Source organism: Scleropages formosus, chromosome 1 (genome assembly GCF_900964775.1).
Source record: "Scleropages formosus chromosome 1, fSclFor1.1, whole genome shotgun sequence".
Taxonomy (NCBI): domain Eukaryota; kingdom Metazoa; phylum Chordata; class Actinopteri; order Osteoglossiformes; family Osteoglossidae; genus Scleropages; species Scleropages formosus.
In genome coordinates this window covers 16,926,859-16,947,266 of record NC_041806.1, presented here as the reverse complement: position 1 = coordinate 16,947,266, position 20,408 = coordinate 16,926,859, and the positions used below count along the sequence as shown (strand labels likewise).

At 39.1% G+C, this 20,408-nt stretch overlaps 1 protein-coding gene across 1 annotated transcript in view; it reads left to right on the top strand.

Moving 5' to 3' along the window:
• LOC108937852 (putative leucine-rich repeat-containing protein DDB_G0290503) overlaps nucleotides 1-20,408 on the top strand; it is a 29,478-nt gene that overhangs the window by 7,827 nt on the left and 1,243 nt on the right. Inside the window, exons 15-57 of the mRNA XM_018758030.2 lie at nucleotides 100-189; nucleotides 1,606-1,689; nucleotides 1,987-2,049; nucleotides 2,141-2,209; nucleotides 2,460-2,540; nucleotides 2,982-3,050; nucleotides 3,206-3,274; nucleotides 3,653-3,742; nucleotides 4,444-4,521; nucleotides 5,040-5,108; nucleotides 5,554-5,637; nucleotides 5,982-6,071; nucleotides 6,586-6,669; nucleotides 7,233-7,295; nucleotides 7,594-7,662; nucleotides 7,830-7,910; nucleotides 9,008-9,076; nucleotides 9,406-9,474; nucleotides 9,841-9,930; nucleotides 10,325-10,402; nucleotides 11,171-11,239; nucleotides 11,442-11,525; nucleotides 11,852-11,941; nucleotides 13,054-13,137; nucleotides 13,579-13,641; nucleotides 13,739-13,807; nucleotides 13,950-14,021; nucleotides 14,555-14,623; nucleotides 15,493-15,561; nucleotides 15,705-15,794; nucleotides 16,134-16,211; nucleotides 16,382-16,450; nucleotides 16,869-16,946; nucleotides 17,337-17,441; nucleotides 17,816-17,899; nucleotides 18,969-19,031; nucleotides 19,122-19,184; nucleotides 19,278-19,382; nucleotides 19,477-19,539; nucleotides 19,622-19,684; nucleotides 19,770-19,832; nucleotides 19,998-20,060; nucleotides 20,145-20,192. Coding sequence (XP_018613546.1) covers nucleotides 100-189; nucleotides 1,606-1,689; nucleotides 1,987-2,049; nucleotides 2,141-2,209; nucleotides 2,460-2,540; nucleotides 2,982-3,050; nucleotides 3,206-3,274; nucleotides 3,653-3,742; nucleotides 4,444-4,521; nucleotides 5,040-5,108; nucleotides 5,554-5,637; nucleotides 5,982-6,071; nucleotides 6,586-6,669; nucleotides 7,233-7,295; nucleotides 7,594-7,662; nucleotides 7,830-7,910; nucleotides 9,008-9,076; nucleotides 9,406-9,474; nucleotides 9,841-9,930; nucleotides 10,325-10,402; nucleotides 11,171-11,239; nucleotides 11,442-11,525; nucleotides 11,852-11,941; nucleotides 13,054-13,137; nucleotides 13,579-13,641; nucleotides 13,739-13,807; nucleotides 13,950-14,021; nucleotides 14,555-14,623; nucleotides 15,493-15,561; nucleotides 15,705-15,794; nucleotides 16,134-16,211; nucleotides 16,382-16,450; nucleotides 16,869-16,946; nucleotides 17,337-17,441; nucleotides 17,816-17,899; nucleotides 18,969-19,031; nucleotides 19,122-19,184; nucleotides 19,278-19,382; nucleotides 19,477-19,539; nucleotides 19,622-19,684; nucleotides 19,770-19,832; nucleotides 19,998-20,060; nucleotides 20,145-20,192 — 3,243 coding nt within the window. The remainder of the gene's footprint in view (nucleotides 1-99; nucleotides 190-1,605; nucleotides 1,690-1,986; nucleotides 2,050-2,140; nucleotides 2,210-2,459; nucleotides 2,541-2,981; nucleotides 3,051-3,205; nucleotides 3,275-3,652; nucleotides 3,743-4,443; nucleotides 4,522-5,039; nucleotides 5,109-5,553; nucleotides 5,638-5,981; nucleotides 6,072-6,585; nucleotides 6,670-7,232; nucleotides 7,296-7,593; nucleotides 7,663-7,829; nucleotides 7,911-9,007; nucleotides 9,077-9,405; nucleotides 9,475-9,840; nucleotides 9,931-10,324; nucleotides 10,403-11,170; nucleotides 11,240-11,441; nucleotides 11,526-11,851; nucleotides 11,942-13,053; nucleotides 13,138-13,578; nucleotides 13,642-13,738; nucleotides 13,808-13,949; nucleotides 14,022-14,554; nucleotides 14,624-15,492; nucleotides 15,562-15,704; nucleotides 15,795-16,133; nucleotides 16,212-16,381; nucleotides 16,451-16,868; nucleotides 16,947-17,336; nucleotides 17,442-17,815; nucleotides 17,900-18,968; nucleotides 19,032-19,121; nucleotides 19,185-19,277; nucleotides 19,383-19,476; nucleotides 19,540-19,621; nucleotides 19,685-19,769; nucleotides 19,833-19,997; nucleotides 20,061-20,144; nucleotides 20,193-20,408) is intronic.

Here is a 20,408-nt window from a genome sequence, read left to right as displayed (position 1 = left end):
TAAGGCAGCAACATTTCGCCCAGTTGTGTGTCTGTCCTTCTACAATGTACCTTGCTGGACCAACATGCATAAAGATTGAGGTCATTTGTGGTATTATAGAAATTCAGCAGAAACTGGACAAGAAGAACAAGGAGCTTGAAGAGACCCTGAAAGAGCTTGAAAACAGGAAAAATGACAATTCCAATCTGCGTGAGTGGCTTAAAACTGTACATGACATCACAATATTTTTTCATCTGTGAAAAATGAACTTTAATTGTATTATCAAATTCAAAAGCCAAAGTCAACTTTATTTATATTCCTACAATATGTTTAGGACATACAGTAGTGTGCAAAAGCCTTAGGCACTTAGATGTTTCACAAAAATATTTGTTTTAGATAATTATTTAATGTCTTCTGCATTAGTGTCAATAGGAAAGAGCATATTTTAGATTTCCAACCTTTCTGCAAAAACTTACAGTATTACTGTAAGGGTTTTGTATGTCGTTAAAGTACAAAGTACACACACACACATTGTCTGAAACCGCCTTTCCCATGCGGGGTCGTGGCGAACCGGAGCCTAACTTGGCAACACAGGGCGCAAGGCTGGAGGGGGAGGGGACACACCCAGGACTGGACGCCAGTCCGTTGCAAGGCACCCCAAGCGGGACTCGACCCCCAGACCCGCCAGAGAGCGGGACTCGGCCAAGCCTGCCGCAACCCCGCTCGGGACAAGTGGTTGTTGGTGATGGATGGATACTAAGCTTTGTAGGAAGTTTATTAATTAAGAGCATTATTTTTGGAAGCATTCTCACTTTACAGCTTTTTTCCCCAAGTCCCTAAAACTTTTGCACAGTACTGTACATAGGAGTGAAATAGCGTTTCTCCTGAACCACGGTGTGAACACAGAGGACAACATACAGTATACTATTACTACTACTGCTACACAATGTTAGTAGTAGTACTATACTACAAAAATACTATATGTACAGTTACTAATGCTACTGCTATGGCTACAATACTAGTAGTACTAATACAATGCTAAAATACTAGTAACACAAACTAGACAATGATAGCAGATTTACAGTAACAAACTACAAAACTAAAAACACTCCAGGATAAAGGGCAGTGATATTATGTCTGCTTTAAGGGGTAACTTTATTTTTAAATTGTTTAAGAGGGGCTGTGAGGGGGGTGCGGTGGTGCAGTGGTGCAGTGGGTTTGACCGGGTCCTGCTCTCTGGTGGGTCTGAGGTTCGAGTCCTGCCTGGGGTACCTTGCGGCGGACTGGTGTCCTGTCCTGGGTGTGCCCCCCCACCCCCAGCCTTATGCCCTGTGTTGCCGGGTTAGGCTCCGGCTCCCCGCAACCCCATATGGGACAAGCATTGTGTGTGTGTGATGTGGAGATGGACTGGAATGTATTTTTAAATGGCAGTATAGTAGTTCTAATGGGCCAAAGGTGTAAAACAAAACGCTCTACTAATAATGACAGTTGAAAAGGGATTTTACTCTACAGTCATTCAAGTTGTTTTATGGACACACAACCCGTACAGTACAGTAAAACACTGGTCTGATGCGACTGCCATTTCCTGTAAGTTGTGTTCAAGCTATTTTATCGTTGACCTCGTAGTTCTTCAAATAGTCAATCTGACGCGAACCGTGGAGAACCTGCAGAAACAGGACACCAGCAAGTCCCTGATGAGCCAGGTGACTGGTGAGGAACAATTTCCTGTCTTTGTCCTACATACAGCAGTCAATCTACTCATTTAGATTTAAAATTAAATATATAAAAAGCATTATTATTGATTTTTTTTACTCGAGTTCGGTCAGATGATTTCAAATAACAAATTATATTCTTTACCCATATTTTGTCTCCTAAAGCTTTTTTGCCTTTTGACTCTTTGCCACTGACTGCATGACATTTGAAAGAAGCATCTTATTTTGTGCTGAGTTTTGTTTACATGTATGAAATGGCAATTTCTCACATTGTTGGCAAATATCTTTCCCACAGAGTTACAAAATAAACTACAAAGTATGGATAAAGGGTTCTTTGAACTACAGGCCAGCCACAATGGTGAGACATATCACATGCATGTTCTTTATTAACTAGGATTTCTCTTACGAAAGAACAGTGACACTCCTGAAAATATGTTTTTGCCTTATAGCGATTCAGAAGCAACTAGGGAAGACAACAGCTGACCTGCAAAACAAGAACAATGAAAATTCCAGACTGGGTCAGTAGAGCCGCCGTTTAATATAAGTAAATTAAAGTAAATGAAATTATTTAACTAAATGAATTCCCATCCATCCATCTATCCATCCATCTATCCATCCATCCATCCATCCACCCATCCATCCATCAACTACTTGCCCTAGTCAGGGTCAAGAGCCTATCCTGGAATCACTGCCGCAAGGGGGGGGTACATTGGTCGAGATGAAAATGAAAGCAATGTTAATTTTTTGGTTTTGCTTTATTTTTTACAGCCTCTGAGATAAATCGACTAAAGAAACTCATGGCGGATGTTGAGAAAGAGGCGGAGGAAAGACGAGCTGCCGAAGTCGCTGGTGAGTCCTACTGTGACATCTGTTTCTCATCCTATTGCCGCATCCCCCCACCCCCACCCCCAACTCGGTATGTTGTTTGTTTCCCCACTCATCATGAACACAGTTCGCAACTGATTCATTACATAGTGGAGTGACCTGAGCGCTCACTGGAGTCCATTCTATTCTAACCCACAAACCTATTTTAACATTCTCATAATTATCAGTCAATTCTACTGTAAGGGCTGTAGCTGATTGTGAAAAAAGAAGCTCTTGCTGCACCAGAATGGTTTCTGCAGTAATTTTACTTTTACTGACCTTTACTGAAACAACCAGCTTGACAACTTTGAGAATAAGAGCTTGCAAATGTTGCTTTCCAGCTTTCTGCTCTTGAATTTTTTTACTGAAACTCAGTATATAATTTTAAAAAATGTATTTTGCTGGATTTTTCTCTGTTGAATGCAGGGCTGCAGAATGAAGTGCAGAAAGCGATTAATTCTATGAAAGAGACAGCCAATGACAACAGTAAAATGGGTGAGTAGAGAGGCTATTTTTATTATAATAATAATACTACCACTAATAATAATAATAATAATAATAATAATAATAATAATAAATGGTGCCTTTCAGCTCTGTTGCTTTATTAGGTGATGCAATATTCACCTTTTCTATACTCTGTATTGTTTCAGTTATGCAGATACTTTCACTGCAAAGTGAAATAAACCACATAAAATCTGGATCTTCAGACAAGATCAAGGGTAGGAATTCATCGTCCTTCTGTACTAGCTTTCAATCAACACACACTGAACGAAAGATTAAGGTTTTCTCTATTAACTGCAGCTGTCATTTTTACATCCCCACACTGTTGTGATGTTCAAGGTGAACTTTTTTCTGTTGTTAAAGTGTTTGTTTGCGTTTCAAAAGTCCACAAATGTAAAATGAATATACATGAACACATTCAAGAATATAAAGCACATTAGTAAAGTGTAAAGTGAACATTACAGTACACATTATTCTGGGAATAAAAGTACCACTGGTTTTATGGATAAAGTCAACTTGGAGTGCAAAGAAAGCTGTTAAATTCTGGGTCATTTGTGTAACTTGGTCCTTCTAACTAACGGTAATTTGTCTCACAGATTTAGAACAGAAACTGAAAGAAAAGACTGAACAGCTAATGATTAAGACCAAGCAACTGGAAAAAAAGACCAATTTGAACTCTGAGCTGGGTGAGTTACATTTATTGATATACTGAAGAGTGACCCTTTACAATTATTTACCCAGCTGGGTAACTTCTACAGGAACAATACAGGGTACATACCTTGCACAAGGGTACTACAGACAGAGGTGGGAACTGAACCTATGACTTTTAAGTCCAAAGGCAGGAGCCCTAACCGCTATGATAGCAGCCACCCCATTAGTTATATACTTGTGCAGAAATGCTGAAACCGGATGATTGTGTCTAAATTTTGTTTGCAACTGTCCTTTAACTGTAAGCTGTAAAAATAGTCTCTTAATGACTTAAAACAACACCAAAAATGACACAAAACAGAAAAGTTCTTTAGCAAGAAATGCTTTGACATTCTAGCTTTGCTTTGCTTATGCATTATAAATTCATATAATACAATATACAGTACAAGTGTATTATATATGTGTTTGCTTCTCATGGCATATTCATATATTTTACTCACATTTATATGGCGACCATGGTCCAATTTAACAAGGAAAAGAAACGCGTGCTATAATTAATGGAAAATTAATGCAATTTAGGCAAATAAATCTATGAGAACTTGATTTATCAGAAACAGCCGCTATTATATTGCAGTAACATTTGGGGGTAAGGGTGTACAGCTCTGCCTTTCACATAAGACAGAGCCTTCACACGAGGTGGTTTAGTGTGTCTGATCAGGCTCGTCTTTGTCCCTCGTAGTTCAGCAGATCCTGGAACTGCAGGGTATCATATGGGACCTGGAGAGAGGGGGCACCAATGGAACAACCCGACTGTTTGGTGAGTAAGTCATAAGAACCCCTCTCCATGTTGACATGAGTGTCAGCGTTCCTAAGTGCTCCTGGGGAAGCAAGCGTCACGTATGATTTCTACAAACATCTACATGCGAATATCAGCTACAGAGACAAATCGGCCGAGGGTAAAACTCTGCAAACCCATTGTATTGTCAGTCTGAGCTCTGTACAACACAACAAAATGTGGAGTGACATGTAGGCCTATAGGAAGAAAACTGTAAAAAAGAAATAAAATGAATGGGTTTAAGCTGTAAAATGAAATATACCTGTGAGAGGCCTAATACTGCTACATTTTTCTATGTATTTTAACATAATGTATATTAAAATAAGGTTATGCCTTGAACTTTTGAACATTTTTTAAACTGTTAAATATTTTTCTGTTAACCAGTGTAGCTTTGAAAGTTATTAGTTCATGCCCTGAAACACTGTTTGTGGACATTCCGCACGTTTGATTTGTCTCCATGTTGTTGGAGTTCGATAACTGACGTTTTGTGTGTCATGAAGCTTTGCTAAAGCAGCTGGAAAACAAGGTTGAAGAAGTGGAAGTGGGAGAGGGTGACAACACTAAACTGGGTGAGTTTTAGTACTGTAAGGTAATTGCTATTTCCAATCCTTTTTAGCATTTTTTTAAACCACATCATATATAAAGATCTTACAACCCCAATTCCAAAAGCTGGGACAGTATGGAAAATACAAATAATAACAAAAAGGAGTGATTTGTAAATTTACTGAGATTTGTATTCAAACAAAAACAGCATAAAGACGAGCTATTTCATGTTTTACCCAATCAGCTACGTTGTTTTTTGAAGATATACGTTTCTTCTGAAATTGAAGTTTGCAGCATATTCCAAAAAAGTTTGGGACAGGAGTAGTTTAGGACTAATGACGATGTGACAAGTTGAAATAACAAGGTGCTGTGAAACAGGTGATGTCAAACAGTTACACAATTCACACCATGACATCGTTCAAAAGTTTTAAAAACGCATATCATTGGTTGGTGTCCTTCTGTTCATTTCAGTTCTGAAGATATTTGCACTGGAGAGTGTGATAAGAGAAATAACAAGGCAGTCTATGACAGAAACATCCCCCAGTGTGTTCGCTGGTAAATATCAATTGTCCATCGTCCACAGTCCATAGTCCATCTTCCATCATTGCTCTACCTTCATAGAAAATCTTTTGTCAATGGATAAAGTGCTTCCTTTCAGGAGTAATCAGCACTATAAAATTAATGAATGTAAAATCCACAAGGGCTTCAGTAATACTTGACTGAAAATCCTCAAAGTGCTCAATAAGAGCCGAGACCATGGTGTGCACCACAAATATCGAGTAACACTGATACTAGTAGTTCACGGCAATGACCCTCAGGCACTCAGTTCTGTACTCTCTCTTCTACAACTGAAGTTCTTGACCTACCCAAGTGAAATTTGTGACAATTTATGGTAACAGAGCTTCAGGAGCAACTGAAGAAAAAGAACAAGGAGCTGGAGGATGCCATGAAGGAACTTGAAAGAAACAAGAACGACAATTCCAAAATTTGTGAGTGATTTGATTTTTTGAAACGATACCACACAATCTATTACGCAGTAATATGCTTTCTTCTAGAAAAAATTAACATGCATGAACGTTGCGTTGTACAATGAAGCAAGGTACTTACCCTAAATTGCTCCAGTAAAATTAGCCGGCTGTATAAATGGGTAAATGACTGTAAGTAGCTTAACACTGTGAGCTGCTTTAGAGAAAAGCGTCAGATAAATGAATAAATGCAGTTGCAGTTCTTTACACATTTGTACAGCTGTAGAATTCAGGGTAAGTACCTTGGTCTTGGCAGGGTTTTAAATCACATCCTACTATTACAAAGGGACCAAAGCACTACCAGCCACCTACTGCCTATTAATAACAAATAATCAAACAATGATTTTGATAAAGAGATGCACTTCATGCTGCAGTAGTGTGAAAGTGCCATTGAAACAGCCTCATGATGACAAAAGCTGTGCGCTGACTGCACTGCACGTGCTCACCTCTCACTCCCTTTTTCCCCTGGTCGTTGTAGTGGTAAAAATTGTTGAAATGCAGGAAAACCTGGGGAACCTCCAGAGAAACATCTCCAACCAGAGTATACTGGGCCACTTTGCAGGTAACGATCAGCTCCTGTGCTCATATTCCTGTCTAACATTTTATTCTATATATTGTACTTTAAGTTGTGCTTTTAATTTTCACCTATTGCACATCCATCTACTAGATGCTTTGCCACCTTGTAAAATGTAATTTTGCCTATCTGTATTTATGAAACATTGATTATTTTTCCTCTTAAACCACTTTTTACTGTTTCGTTTGCTGTTCACTGATACTGCGTGCAACTATTTTTCACACTTCTGTCACTTCATATCTTCATTGTTTCACTTAGTGCTCTCTCTTTCAGCCTTTTTTAATTGCTTACTTAATTTCTGCCACTAATTTCCTCAAAAGCGACTTACAGTGTTAGGCTACATACAACTATTGATACAGCAGGGTAATTTATACTGTAGTAATTTTAGGGTAAGTACCTTGCTCAATGTGTATTGCAGCTAGAGGTGAGACTTAAACGTACAACCTTTGGGTTCAAAGGCAGCACCTCTTACCACTACACTGTTTCTTTGTTGTACAGTACATGGGTAAGAGGGACATTTCTCAAGTTCTTGGCAATTGTTTGTACCACAGAAATGAAAAGACAGCTGGAGGAAATGAATGTGAAATATAAGAATCTGCTGGCCAGCTACAATGGTGAGATATTCAGTTATTTATTTGGTTGGCTGAGGGTTTTCTCCAAAGTCACTTGCAATTATTTACCCCTTTATACAGCTAAGTCATTTTTGCTACAGTATTTAGACAAAAGATCCTTGCTCAGTGTTACTACAGCAGGAGGTGGCATTCAAACCCAGGTCCTTTGAGCAGAAGGCAGAAGCTGGAACCACGGCGCCACTTGCTGCCGATGAGATGCTTATGCAATTAAAAAGAGAAAGCAAACACAGAAACGCAAAACTGAACTGCTGGAGTTTTGTGATGTGTCTTTGCATTGCAGAAGTTCAGAAGCTTCTGGAAGAATCAACTAATGAGCTGAAAAACGTGACCAGTACCAATGTTGAGCTGGGTGAGCATTCGACCGTCAGAGTGATAGAGTCCTTGAGAAACCCCAGTCGTAAAGTGATGATACACATCAGTGCGGGCACAGCCTGTTTACATTGTCTCATACTTTCCCTTTTTATTCTGTTCAGTGGAACCTGAATGGTGCTTTTGGTTTTCCTCTTCTGTGTACAGAATTAGAGGTAAATCGGCTGAAGAACCGGCTAGTAGCAGTAGAGACTGAGGTCTTACAGCAGGGTTCTGTCAAGATTGCAAGTGAGTGGCACTGCGGTTTTTCCCTCTTATTTCACACCAGCTGCCTTTCCAAACTGCTCCTGTCCATGTGCACTGACACCATCCAAACTACTTCTTTTCTGCGTACAAGTGATTATTTTCCCCTCCGAATAAGGTCTGTGGAACAACCTGAGCACCTCGTCATGTCATTTAGAGACCTTTCCATGAATCCATTTTGACTTATCGGTGTTAGGAGTTTATCACAGTCACTCCTGACTGCAAAAAACAGAACCTGAATGTTCAACATGTATGAGCCTCAGATTTACATTTATTCATTTAGCAGATGCTTTTCTCCAAAGCGACATACATCTTAGCTAAAATACAATGTATGCATTACATTAGGAGAAAGGGAGACATAGTTGCGGACATGTGATTCTTAAGTAAACCTAGTTTGTTTCTTTCCACTTTATGCACGGATGTTCATCGCACGAGTAGGTGCACAAAACTCAGAATAGACGAATCCTGATCACCTTCCTACAATTTTTTTTTTTTTAATAAAAAAGGTACACAAACATGTACATACAATACAGGAGTAGTGGCTGTGTAAAGGCTTCTCTGGCCATGATGATAAAGTTATGGTGCATGAACATTTACATCATACATGAGCTTGAGAGATCGTGGGCGAAGTGAGTTTGCGGACCCTTCTTGAATGTAGACAGAGATATTCATTCAGTACTAGTTTTATGTTGGTCATTTTTTAAAAACTCAGTCTACACTGTAGGCAATAGGCATGATTGACTCTGGGCTCCTTTTGTCGTCAATTTTAAAAACTTTATTTTCATTATAAGGTGCTTACAATGAGCAATGGTCAGACTGAAAAACTGTATCGCTTAAGCAGCCCACCCCACACATCCCACATCAACTGACTATGGGCCCTCAGTTTTGCAATAATTATGGGCACTGAAGTGGATATATTGACATGGAGTCGTCTTGATGATTATTATTATTATTTTATTTTTTATAGAGCGCTCTTCTCACGCAGTGACACAGAACGCTTTAACACAGACATAAGGCAAGAAAAAATGTAGAAAAAATCAAGAAAAATTATCTGTTTTATTTGTTTCTTCTGCACAATACAGCACTTCAAAACGAACTTGAGCGGAAGATTCAGGAACTAGAACAGAAGGACAATGACAACAGCAAACTGTGTAAGTAAAGAGGTCATTTTTAGCAATACCAAGGAAGCTTTGGTGATATTTTGGTATTTTGAATGATTTTGAAGGTTTTTATCAATATCCTGTTATTTACTTTAGTATTTTCATTTGGTGCAATGGCAGGAGTACCTACATATGGTTACACAGCTCTTGGTTAATATTTCCAACAAACTGGCATAAAAATGGCTGACATAATGAGCAAAGTTCCCCCAATATTAAGCCAAAAGTGTCATGCAGGGATTGTCTAGTTATTTAATTAAATTTTGTGTCTTCATTATGTCTCTTTCCCAATATTCACCTTTTCTATGTTTTCTTTATTCCAGTCCTGGAGATACTAACACTGCGGACTCAGATAAATAACATCAAGTCTGGATCTTCAGCTGATATCAAAGGTAGAAATAACCGGACCGGTGCATAATGCTCTTTTCCCAAATGAATTACCATTAACCATTACCATTTGTGTGAAAACTCTAGTCTCCGAGTGGAAAAAGACAGAGTTAAGCTATGTGCTGTTTTGCTTTGAAAGTGGCCTCTTCTTGCAGAGTCCAAAAAGTATTGGATGATATTATACACTTTTCTGCCCTCTGCCAATGGAGGATATTCTTCAACAATGACAGATGCAACACTCTTCATCAATAACCTAAACGTGCAGGACATACGGCTTAGTTATAGTTCAAAGTAGGCAAGGAATTTCCGGCTTAAAGTATTATATTAAAATATACTTGGTTCCTTTCATCTGATGCAGACGTTTCTTACAGAATTACAACGGTTACTGCAAGAGAAAACGAAGCAACTGAGCTTGAAGACCAAGCAACTGGAAGTGAAGACCGATTTAAACTCGAAACTCAGTGAGTTTGGCAATCCCATGAAACACCGAAACGATGTTGTCCTGTCATCACACCCCTCTACGTCCTATTCCTGCATTCACTTTGAATTTAGGGTCTTCAGTCTGGAGAAAATAGAGGCAGAACTTCCCCGTGCTGCAGCCAGAGCCCTTCACACAAAATATTTATGTGTGTGTAGCTTCACAATTGAATCCTGTGAAGTACTCGCTACACATATACGCCTGATCACCAGTTTCATGGAGTATGAATGTAAATACGTAAAACTTTGAAATAAACATCTGTCTACTCCTCTCAGCTGGAGGACCATAAGGATCATAAGGATGGACTTTTTTTATGCAAAGCTGTTTGGTGGGTTGGAGATGGATGCTTGGCTTAGTTTAACCTTTGCCCTCTGCAGCTCAACAGATCCTGGAACTGCAGGGTATCATATGGGACTTGGAGAAAGGGGGCACCGGTGGAACAGCCCAGCTCTCGGGTGAGCATTACACATTTCTGTGATACCTGCACATGTTTTCAAAAGGAAAGTACTGTTGAGGATCTCCTGAGTGTTTCATTAGGTCCATGTGCCCCCAGCTGAGCATGGGCTGTTTGGTGTCATTCACTTACACCTGGCATTTGAGCAGTGCCGTTGTTTTCATAAGCAAATCATTTCTGCTCAAGGAGGGACATTTTAATTTGGGGAATTTATCTCAATGTTTGCACTGACATGCCAGGTTTGAAAGTTTGCTTTGACCAAGAACTGCTATGTATGGGATGAGCGATAGCAGGATGTGGTTTGTGCAGGTGGGCTTGGATAAACAGCTCCTGGGCATCAGCAGCGCAGGTTCTGCCCCTCCAGTACAGAGCACCTTTCCTCACTGGGTCAAGTTATTCCCAGTGTAAACCTCTTAAGGCATTTAATTTCCATTGATTTCCATAGGCTGTTAGTGGTTGTGGACGCTTGACTCTCTAGGTAGAATCTTGAGGAGAAAAGTGTTTAAAAATGCATGGAAAATTTTTTCTATGTGGAATGAAAAATATCTAATTTTTAATGTTATATAGATTTTAAAATATTTGTTAATTAATTAAAAACCCTTTTGTGATGTTTGGTGGGGGAATGAAAAAAAAAGAAATGTAATTAAGTTTAGGTACTGAAAAAGAGCCCGTAGAGATATATTCATATGTTGATCTCATTTGTTAACTTTGTATGATGAGTGATTTTATTATGCAGACAGTGACATGAATTTAAATTTGTGTCTTCAAGAATTGTTAAAACAACTGGAGGGCAAGATCAACCAAATGGATGACACATCTGATGATGACTCTAAACTGGGTGAGTTTGCTAAACAATGAGAAAAGGAGAAATGAAGAGAGAGATGAGCTGCTTTTTGACTCCAGTCACTGGTTGGATGCTGTAGTCACGTTCACAAAGCAGCCCACGAGTGCGACATCCCGAAGGGAGGAATATCAGAACACCTCATGGAAAGGTGGAAATCTGCCAAAAAGTGATCCCTTTCATCTCTTTATGGTTTCAGTCCTGAAGATCTTTGCGCTAGAGACTATAATCAGAGAAACTATGAAGGAGTCCTCGCAACAGACATCCCCAGCTGTCATTGCCGGTAAATTTTATCAATCATTTGTTATCTCTTTGCTTCTGTGCAAATTCACTCTTACCGATTATATGTGACTTAAAATATATATACACTACGAATCATAAATCATACTCCTACAGAGGCTTATGTTCTTCAAATGCAGGGAAGATGGCAGGAAGTATGAAATGAACAGATGTGAAATCCACAAGGTGTTCCATAACAATGATTAACAATCACCATACCTTATAACCAATCTGTATTTGGCCATATGCAGCTGAGCACTGAAAAAAGACAGTATATGACAACATTCTCTGCTGCACCAACAAGAATGTGCTTTCTTTTGTATATAACAGAACTTGAGAAGAAACTACAGGCCAAGAACAAGGAACTGGAAGAGACTGTGAAGGAGCTTCAAAGCAGGAACAATGAGAATTCCAAAATGCGTGAGTGGTTCCCATCCCAGATTTTTATAGCATTGGAAATCTTGACTTCTGAGTGGCACAATGGCAATAATCTGAAGTATATTGGTACTAAAAACATATTTTACCTAAACTGTGTAATATTAGTTATAATCTGTAATATTTTCATCATTGTTTTTTTTTTTTCATTTATCTGTTGCTTTTGTCTTGTACTTACAAAGTCAGAAGACAACCATCAGATGACAGTCCAAAATGAAATATTGTGTTAGTTTAACTTGAATTCAACCTGGAACTGGACTCACACACACACACACACACACACACACACATTTTCTGAACCGCTTGTCCCATACGGGGTCGCGGGGAACCGGAACTGGACTCGTTTAACAAAAAGAAGGGATAAACAAGGAAATAACTTAGAGTCAAGATATTACTAAGACATGAGGGTTTAGAACATGGTGAGATACTATGAGAATGATCCCTAACGGGGTGAATGTTCAGACAGTTCTAAGATAGCTTGTGAAGACATGAGCAGTCAGAAGGCAGTGGAGAGTGAGAAGACTAGTAGCACATCTGATGTTGAGTGGAAGCCCATTCTACATCTTGGCAGCAAGAGCACAGAACAAGCTCTCTTTTCGTGTGTGTCTCTTTAAAAACAGAAGCCAAGAGAAGAAAGGTAGCAAGGATTGGAAGTTATGCCAAGGAAAGCAGGGGGCGATCACATACTAGATGCCATGAAGAGCTGAGCCATAGGCACCTCTAAGTTAAGATGAAGGTCTTAAACTGGATCCTGGCTGTAATGGGGAGCCAGTTAAGAGCAGACTAAAGAAGTCATATGTGTATTTTTTTCATTCCACATAGTATGTGTGATGTGTATCTAGTATGTCTTGAAGTCTTAAAGTTCACTGGCAACTGGTGGCCAAAATCTCATAATTTTTTCACATTTTCGACTTTATACAAGCATGTGGCCTTTGCTATAAGAGGCAGAGGAAAGGGCTTCTCTCTGTAAGGTCAAGTTTAAGAGCAAAAACTGTATATTCTACGGTGTAACAGTGGCCCAGTCTTGGTGGGAAAGTGGACCACCAATCCCACTATGCTGTGTCCACATCTGTGTTTTTTTCCATTGGTCCTTACAGTTACTGAAATAGTTGGTCTGCATAAAACAGTGAAAACCCTGGAGAAAGAAGCTGTGGACCACAGCTCAATTGCCCGGAATGCTGGTGAAGATCAACTTTCTTTCATCTTCCATTTTGCTACATCTAAGCTGTTCTGAAAATGCAACCTGAAGAGTAAATGATTTCATGGCACCTTTCTTCCGGCTATCTTCTGTTGAGATGCAATCTGCTTGCGTATGCAATGTGCCGCGTGCAAATCCTTGCCTTCAGTCGCTGCACATCTTCATTGCTTCATTTAATGCATCGTGTTCTTGCCAGAAAATATAACACATTCCTCTCATTCTAATCTTCTCCTTGTCTTGATTTGCTCATTTCCAATTTGGAACCTTTGCCACGGATTATATTCCCTTTGCCATAGCATTTAAGAGATGAATGTGAACTTAAAAGCAACCTCTCCTGAGGTCTCTGAGGACCAGAGCTGTGTGTTCCTGACTTACACGGAGGATATGGACATCTACCAATTCTTGGCATATGTTTGTACCCCAGAGTTGCAGAAGGCACTGGAAGACAAGGACGAGCAATACAGGGAACTAAAAAAAAGCTGCGGTGGTGAGTCGTGTCATATGCGTGCTATTGAGAAACTGTAAAAAGCCTTCAGTCCAGGAATCAGTTGTGGGACTTCTTGCAACCTCTTTTTTGTGGACAGCAACTCAGAGGGAACTGCAGGATACACGTGATCAGCTGGACAAGAAGATGAGTGCCAGTTCTAAACTAGGTGAGTACTTCAACCTGGCAGATTGGTGCAGCCTAGGTAAAAAAATAAATAAATAAACACGATACCAGTAAGTTCACGCTGGGGTGTGTCCACCTGGATTGTCACATACAGTGGTTCAGTACTTGTCCTTTACTCTGTTCAGTGAAAGAGGTGAATGAATTGAAGGACCTTTTGTCAGCGGCGAATAATGATCAGACCTCTGCACAGATTGCAGGTGAGCAACACTGACTTCCTGTTTCTTATTTTCTAGCCCTTTTTCAAAACTGCTTGCTCACATGTATTATTAGCATTTATAGGTCCTGTTTTACATCAGTAAGTTATTGATTTATATGGTTTAATGACAGCCAGTTATTAGTAGAAGTCAGAATTGTCTCCTCTCTGAAATGAAATGTCTACTGCTCTTGAATCATGAGGGCCTCTTTGCTGTGAGTCATTTTTGCACTGTAACTCAAACTGTGCCACCTGAGTTTGAAAGCCTTTGTCTGACGTTGCATTTCTGCACCAAAATGTAAGGATTCATCAGCCTTTTTTCACTTTTGGCTCCAGCGATGTTCACCCCAGTTTGATCATATCTAGTCACACTGGGTCCTCATGTTACAGACGTTTGAGTTACAAATTTTCAAACATGCGAACATTCATCTGTCCCTTTTCAGCAACTGCTTGTCCTGATCAAATTTAGAAGTGAGATGCATGGCAACTCAACAGTTTGTTAAATGTTTTGTCTTAATTTTTGCCACAATAATATAGTGCTAAAGAATGAACTCCAGGGTGCAATTAATCAACTCAAAGAGAAGTCCGATGACAACAGTAAACTTGGTGAGTAAAAAGATTGTTTACTATGGTGTTCAGGGTAAATGGGTGTGTTTAAAAGTATTTCACTTAAATTTGGTTATCAGATATTAAGGTTGTCATGATACTGGCAAAGAGATATAAAAAATTCAACAGATAACTGCCAAAATGATTATAATGAAAATAATTTAATTGACGTCTTTGCCAAAAGTGACTTAGTGTTTGGTTATGTCACATTTGAAAAAAGGCATCAGCTAAATAATAATAATAATAATAATAATAAAAATAATACGTTAAAAATTATGGTGCTTTTGGCACGTTATTAGTGTTCATAGTTTATAAAGCAGAGCGTCACTACAGCATCAACATCTTGGAGAAAATTTCTATGTATATGGCTGAAAGGGGTAGCACCATGGTACACAGGGCAGCTCTGGTGTCTTGCAAGTGTCTGGGCTCTCCGGTCGGATGTTGGCTCATATCCAGCTCAGCCTGCGTGGAGGTTATATGTTTTTCCAGTGTTCACATGGGTTTCTTCCAGGTGCTCTAGTTTCATGTCACGATCCAAAGATGTGTTTCAGGTTAATAGTATTTATAACAAGGGCAACGACAGGTTTCAGTCTCATTGTACCAACAAACCCACTCACCGAATCAGCAGTCCTCAGTCCCCATGACTCCCTGTGTGTGCTGGTTTTCTGTTCCCGTTACATTTTTTATTCGGTTGCTTTGATTTAGCAGTCTATTTAATAGTCTATTTACTCTATTCAATGATTTAACTGATATTGTCATTGAGGATTGGATGCAATAAACGGTGTTATATCTGCTAATAAAATATGCTCTGTTATTCATACAAAGTCACACAGTGTTCACCTTTTCCATGTTTTGTGTGGTTCTTTCAGTTCTGCAGATTTATACATTGCAGAGTCAAGTAAAAACATTGCAGACTGGATCTGCAACCAAGGTCAAAGGTAGGAAGTTTTGAACTTCTGTGTGATGGCTTTAGAACTGAATTACATTTTTTTGGCTAAATAACTACAGAAATTAATGTACAGCACAATGTTGTAGAGACGTTCCATGCTGGCTAGTGAGTGGATTTTTATGATTTTCACAGAATTACAGGAGCTACTCAGACAAAAGGCTAAAGAACTGAAGGACAAAAACAAGCAACTGGAGGTGAAGACTGACTTAAACTCTAAGCTGGGTGAGTGTACAACCTGGTAAAACACTAGACAAATGCCTGACCCAAAACACAAGACAAGATTGCTGAATGTACACCTTTGGTTTGACAGCAATACAACTTTCAAAATGCACTGTATATACCAAGTAATTTACGGGAAAGTTAAGTATGCTGATACAAAAAATGCTTTTTACTCTCTTCCTCACTCATGTATATTACACTTTCTGTATATTTTGGTGTTATTATCGTCATGCATAAAAATACCTTTTTTTAATATTTTCATGACTTTGACATCATTTTCCTCTGGAAACAGATTTTTTGCATAATAAACAATGGTAATGTGATTCCCCTTGTCCTTTGTAGTTATGCAGATCCTGGAACTGCAGGGTATCATATGGGACCTGGAGAAAGGGGGCACCAACGGAACAAGCCGGCTGTTTGGTGAAACATTTCTGTCATATATCATGACTGAATTTTTCCTTGAATAATGTCCAAGTGTACCATGTCACCTAGTTATTGGAGTTTAATCTGATTTATAATCATTTGCTGAAACATTCTAAATGCTCAAAAAGCTGCTTCCGCTTGTGTCTTGAATTCTTTGTGTTTCGAAGATCTGCTAGACCAACTTGAACAGAAGGTCAACCAAATGGAAGACAAACCTGAGGACGACACCAAACTAGGCAAGTTTATGGATTGTTTGCTGGTAATGACCCCCAAAGCAGGTGGTTAATGATGGTTAATGGTCTGAGTCATTAGTTAGGCATCAACAATGAATACATCTCATCACTATTACATGTCACTATTATAAGAGTCCTTTATATAATTCTACCTTTAGTACATGTTGACTGGGATGTGATTTTGCTGAATAATAAGTGAGAAGCATCTCCACCCACAAAGCCATCACTTGTCATTAACAGCATCACAGAAGTCTATATAAATCTATATGCTGCAGTGCAGCACATGTTTGAAGGCATTAATGGTGAAGACCCTTGGATCCTCTTAGACCTCCAGCGCATGCACCAACAACAGTGAAATAGCCCAACAAAACATGTCGCAATATTCAGTGGACCCAACAATTTTTGTCCTTCTTGGTTTCAGTTCTGAAGATATTTGCTTTGCAAAATATAATCAAAGAGCTACTGAAGCAGTCTGAAAGCACACCAGACAACAAATCTGGTGAGTATCACCAAGTATTCATCTGTCAAAAGACTATTTTTAGATAAATGCTGAGAATACACTACAAACTGCCTCCAATACAGCTCTCTTTTTTTTTGTTTTGCCCTGTGCATTTATTGTCTTGTACTCCCGTTCTGTGTTGCATCATGGTCTCCAGAGAAACGACATTTTGTTCCACCGTATACAAGCTATATAGAGGAATGATAATGAAAACAACTTCAATGTAGCTTACTCAAGATGAAATTTAAAAGAGTGCTAAGAAGAACTTTAAAATTTAGTCAATAGTAAATACAGTAGGTGCTGAGTAAAAATATTGACTGCCCCCTTGCCAGAACTTGTGTATAGAAATGACATTCATTTTATTCCCATATCTGTTGTTATGCTACTTAGATAAAGCAAATATTGAACTGCAGAAGAAGCTGGATGCCAAGAACAAGGAGCTGGCGGAGACTGTGGACAAGCTGAAACAGAAGGACAATGAAAATACCAAAATGCGTGGGTGATTTAACTAGAATCGGCATGATAAGACAGGACTTTCAAGGCACTGGCAGCAGACTCCACTTGCATGTGCATGCACTTCTCTTTCACAGCTGCATCAGTATACAGTATTTTTGTCAGTAAAAACTGAAACTTTTAATTGAACCAATTTGACCTGAAAATCTGCCTTTAATAATTGCATTAGGCCAGCGTTCTAATAGCATATGTGATAGTAATAATGGCAAGTGTATGGTCAGGTATTTTTGGGCACATGTAACATGTCTTTGTACATCCTGAACTGAAAAAGTGGTCTGAAGTGGGTGGAATTTGGAACCACAGGTGACTCTCTGCTGTGTTGATGCTGGTATTTTTTTTCACTGTGGTCCTTCTAGTGGTCCGGATAGTAGACCTGGAGACAACAGTGAGACAAGTACAAGAGGCAGCTAATAATCAAACCATGATCGCCAACATTGCTGGTAAGGGACAGTTTCTTTACTTCCTCACACTCCCTGTCAGTAGAGTTGTCTTCCGTTAAGCTTGTTTTCTTAACTACTCAGTCATGAAAATGCTGACATTTTCTTTGTATACTTTTCTCCATTAAATCCATTACATCTTGTGATTGATCATGTGTTTTTTTTCCTGTCTTACCAAATATCCTTTGAGGGATTTTTCTTCCAACCACTTTCTTGCATAGATACCAGTCAGGTTTGTACACAAAAAAGTGCTTTACGTCAATCAAAGTGGTACCCTTTTTTGGCAAACGAAGAAAACACCAGGAAAATATAAGAATGTTTTTAATTTTCTAATATGAGCTTGTGATTGAGATTAATGTTTAGTGATACACAATTCCTGACACAGTGTATACTGTATCCTATTCCACCTTACGAACTTAATTGGGACTGAGAGTTGGATGATTACTCAAAACATTACTTAGCCAAATATGACATGGACTGTTCCAGGGCCTCCTCATCAATTATTCTTCTATTCTATTCTATTCTATTGTATTCTATTCTATTCTATATGCAGCTACTCATGTAGAGCAAGTCTGAGAATCACTTGTCTGTATCGTATCAATGTTTCTCTGTTGTGAAAAGTACTTTTGTTTGCTCCATTGTAAGTTGCTTTGGAGAAAAGTATCTGGTAAATAATTAAGTGTAATGGAAATATTAGCAACATGACAGCTCTGTGTTTCAGACAAGAATAGAACAGTGGACTTTCTTTTTCTCTTTCTCTCTCTCGCACCCTCCCACTAAGCAGCTCATAGGGGCCAGGATTGCAAACACCTAGGTATTTATGACTCGTAAAGAAGAAATCAGAATGATGAACCCTGATCAGAGCTAGAGCAGAGTGTCAGCAAACTTAAGGGAGCAGATTGCAATCTGTCGGCGAATGGGGTGAAGCTTTGGCACCCGATTTGAGTTGCACACTAACTCTATTGATGAGAAAATAATTACTAAATGGTTCTCGGAAAAGTCCGTAGGAGCGAAAAATTTGTTATTCCAGAGTTCGTAAGTAGGGGAACCGCTGTATATTTCTGTGTCACAGAACTTAAGGAGCAACTGAAGGACATGGATGAGAGACATACGAGGCTTCAAAGCAGCTACAATGGTGAGCTCTAGTTCTCCAGCTACACAAGCATCAGTTGGTCATCATTTGTTAAATGTGTAATTTTAATGAGATCATGTCTGTCTCTCTCAGGCCTAGAGACACAGCTGATAGAAAAGGAGAAAGCTTATTCCCAGCTGCACTCCAAATACAAAGGTGATGCCTTTGGCTCCCAGATCCCCGAAAATGCAACAGAATAGCATTTATAAAACAGGAGTTTAATTATTATATCATTGTTTCTTTCCAAAGATCTTCTGAGGAAGCTGGAGGACAATGGTGGCTCAAACTCCAAACTACAGCGACAACTAAAAGACCAGGAAGACGAAAAAAACCAACTTCAAGCAAAACTCAGTGGTGAGACTATGCTCTCTAATTACATTAACATTGGATGAATTATACACACAAAAGACCGCAGCCAAATATTTCAAGCGTTTGCTCTCAAACCTAGAGTTACAGAGGCAGTTCACACAGAAGAATGAGGACTGCTCCCAACTGCAGTCCAGATATGATGGTGAGATGCACCATTTCAATTTCCTCAATGGCCAGTTGCTTGAAAAGTTTGCTGTGTATCTGAACATGGTCACATTCCTCAGGCCTACAGAACCAGATGAAGAGCCAGAACGACAACCTGTCCAGGCTACAGGCTACCTATAATGGTAAGATTTACTGTTGCTATTAGACTGGTTGTTTCTTGAACCAGCAATGAAAAATATCATATGATAATTTTCTTTATTGTTCCAGAACTTCAGAAGCAAGTGAAGGACAAGGAGAAACAATATTCGGACCTGAAGAACAGATATGACGGTGAAATGTGCCACTGAAGTTAAATGAATGGCAGATAATTTAAACTTTTACTCTAATTTCATTTTAATTTTCTTCAGGGACAGGCTCTGGTCTCAGTACTGGACAAGTAGTTTTGGATAATGAGTGACTGAATCAATTTTTAATTTATAATTTTCTCTTTTTTAGATCTGCAGAAGCAGGTGAAAGAAAAGAATGAGCACTATGAACACCTGCAGGACAAATACAATGGTGCGACTAGCATTGCAGTTGTGATGAATTGTGTCTAAAGTGGATAGGCTGTCCATTGTGTGACTGTCATTCTCCCTGCTGCAGAGGTGCAGAATGAAGTTGAGGAGAAGGAGAACTACAAATTCAAAACACGTACGTGTGAAAACATATGAACCATTTTTAAATGTTCAAAGAAGTCCAGCAGTCTGATGATTTACACTACACTTCCTTGTCACCTCCCTTAAAATATGACATGGATGATAACAAACAGACTTCAGTTTCTGTAAGACTTGAAGTTTTCAGGTCTTTAATGTAAGTTGGCCTTTACTGCGCATCGGCAAATTACTTTAATTTGTTTAAGAACACTGA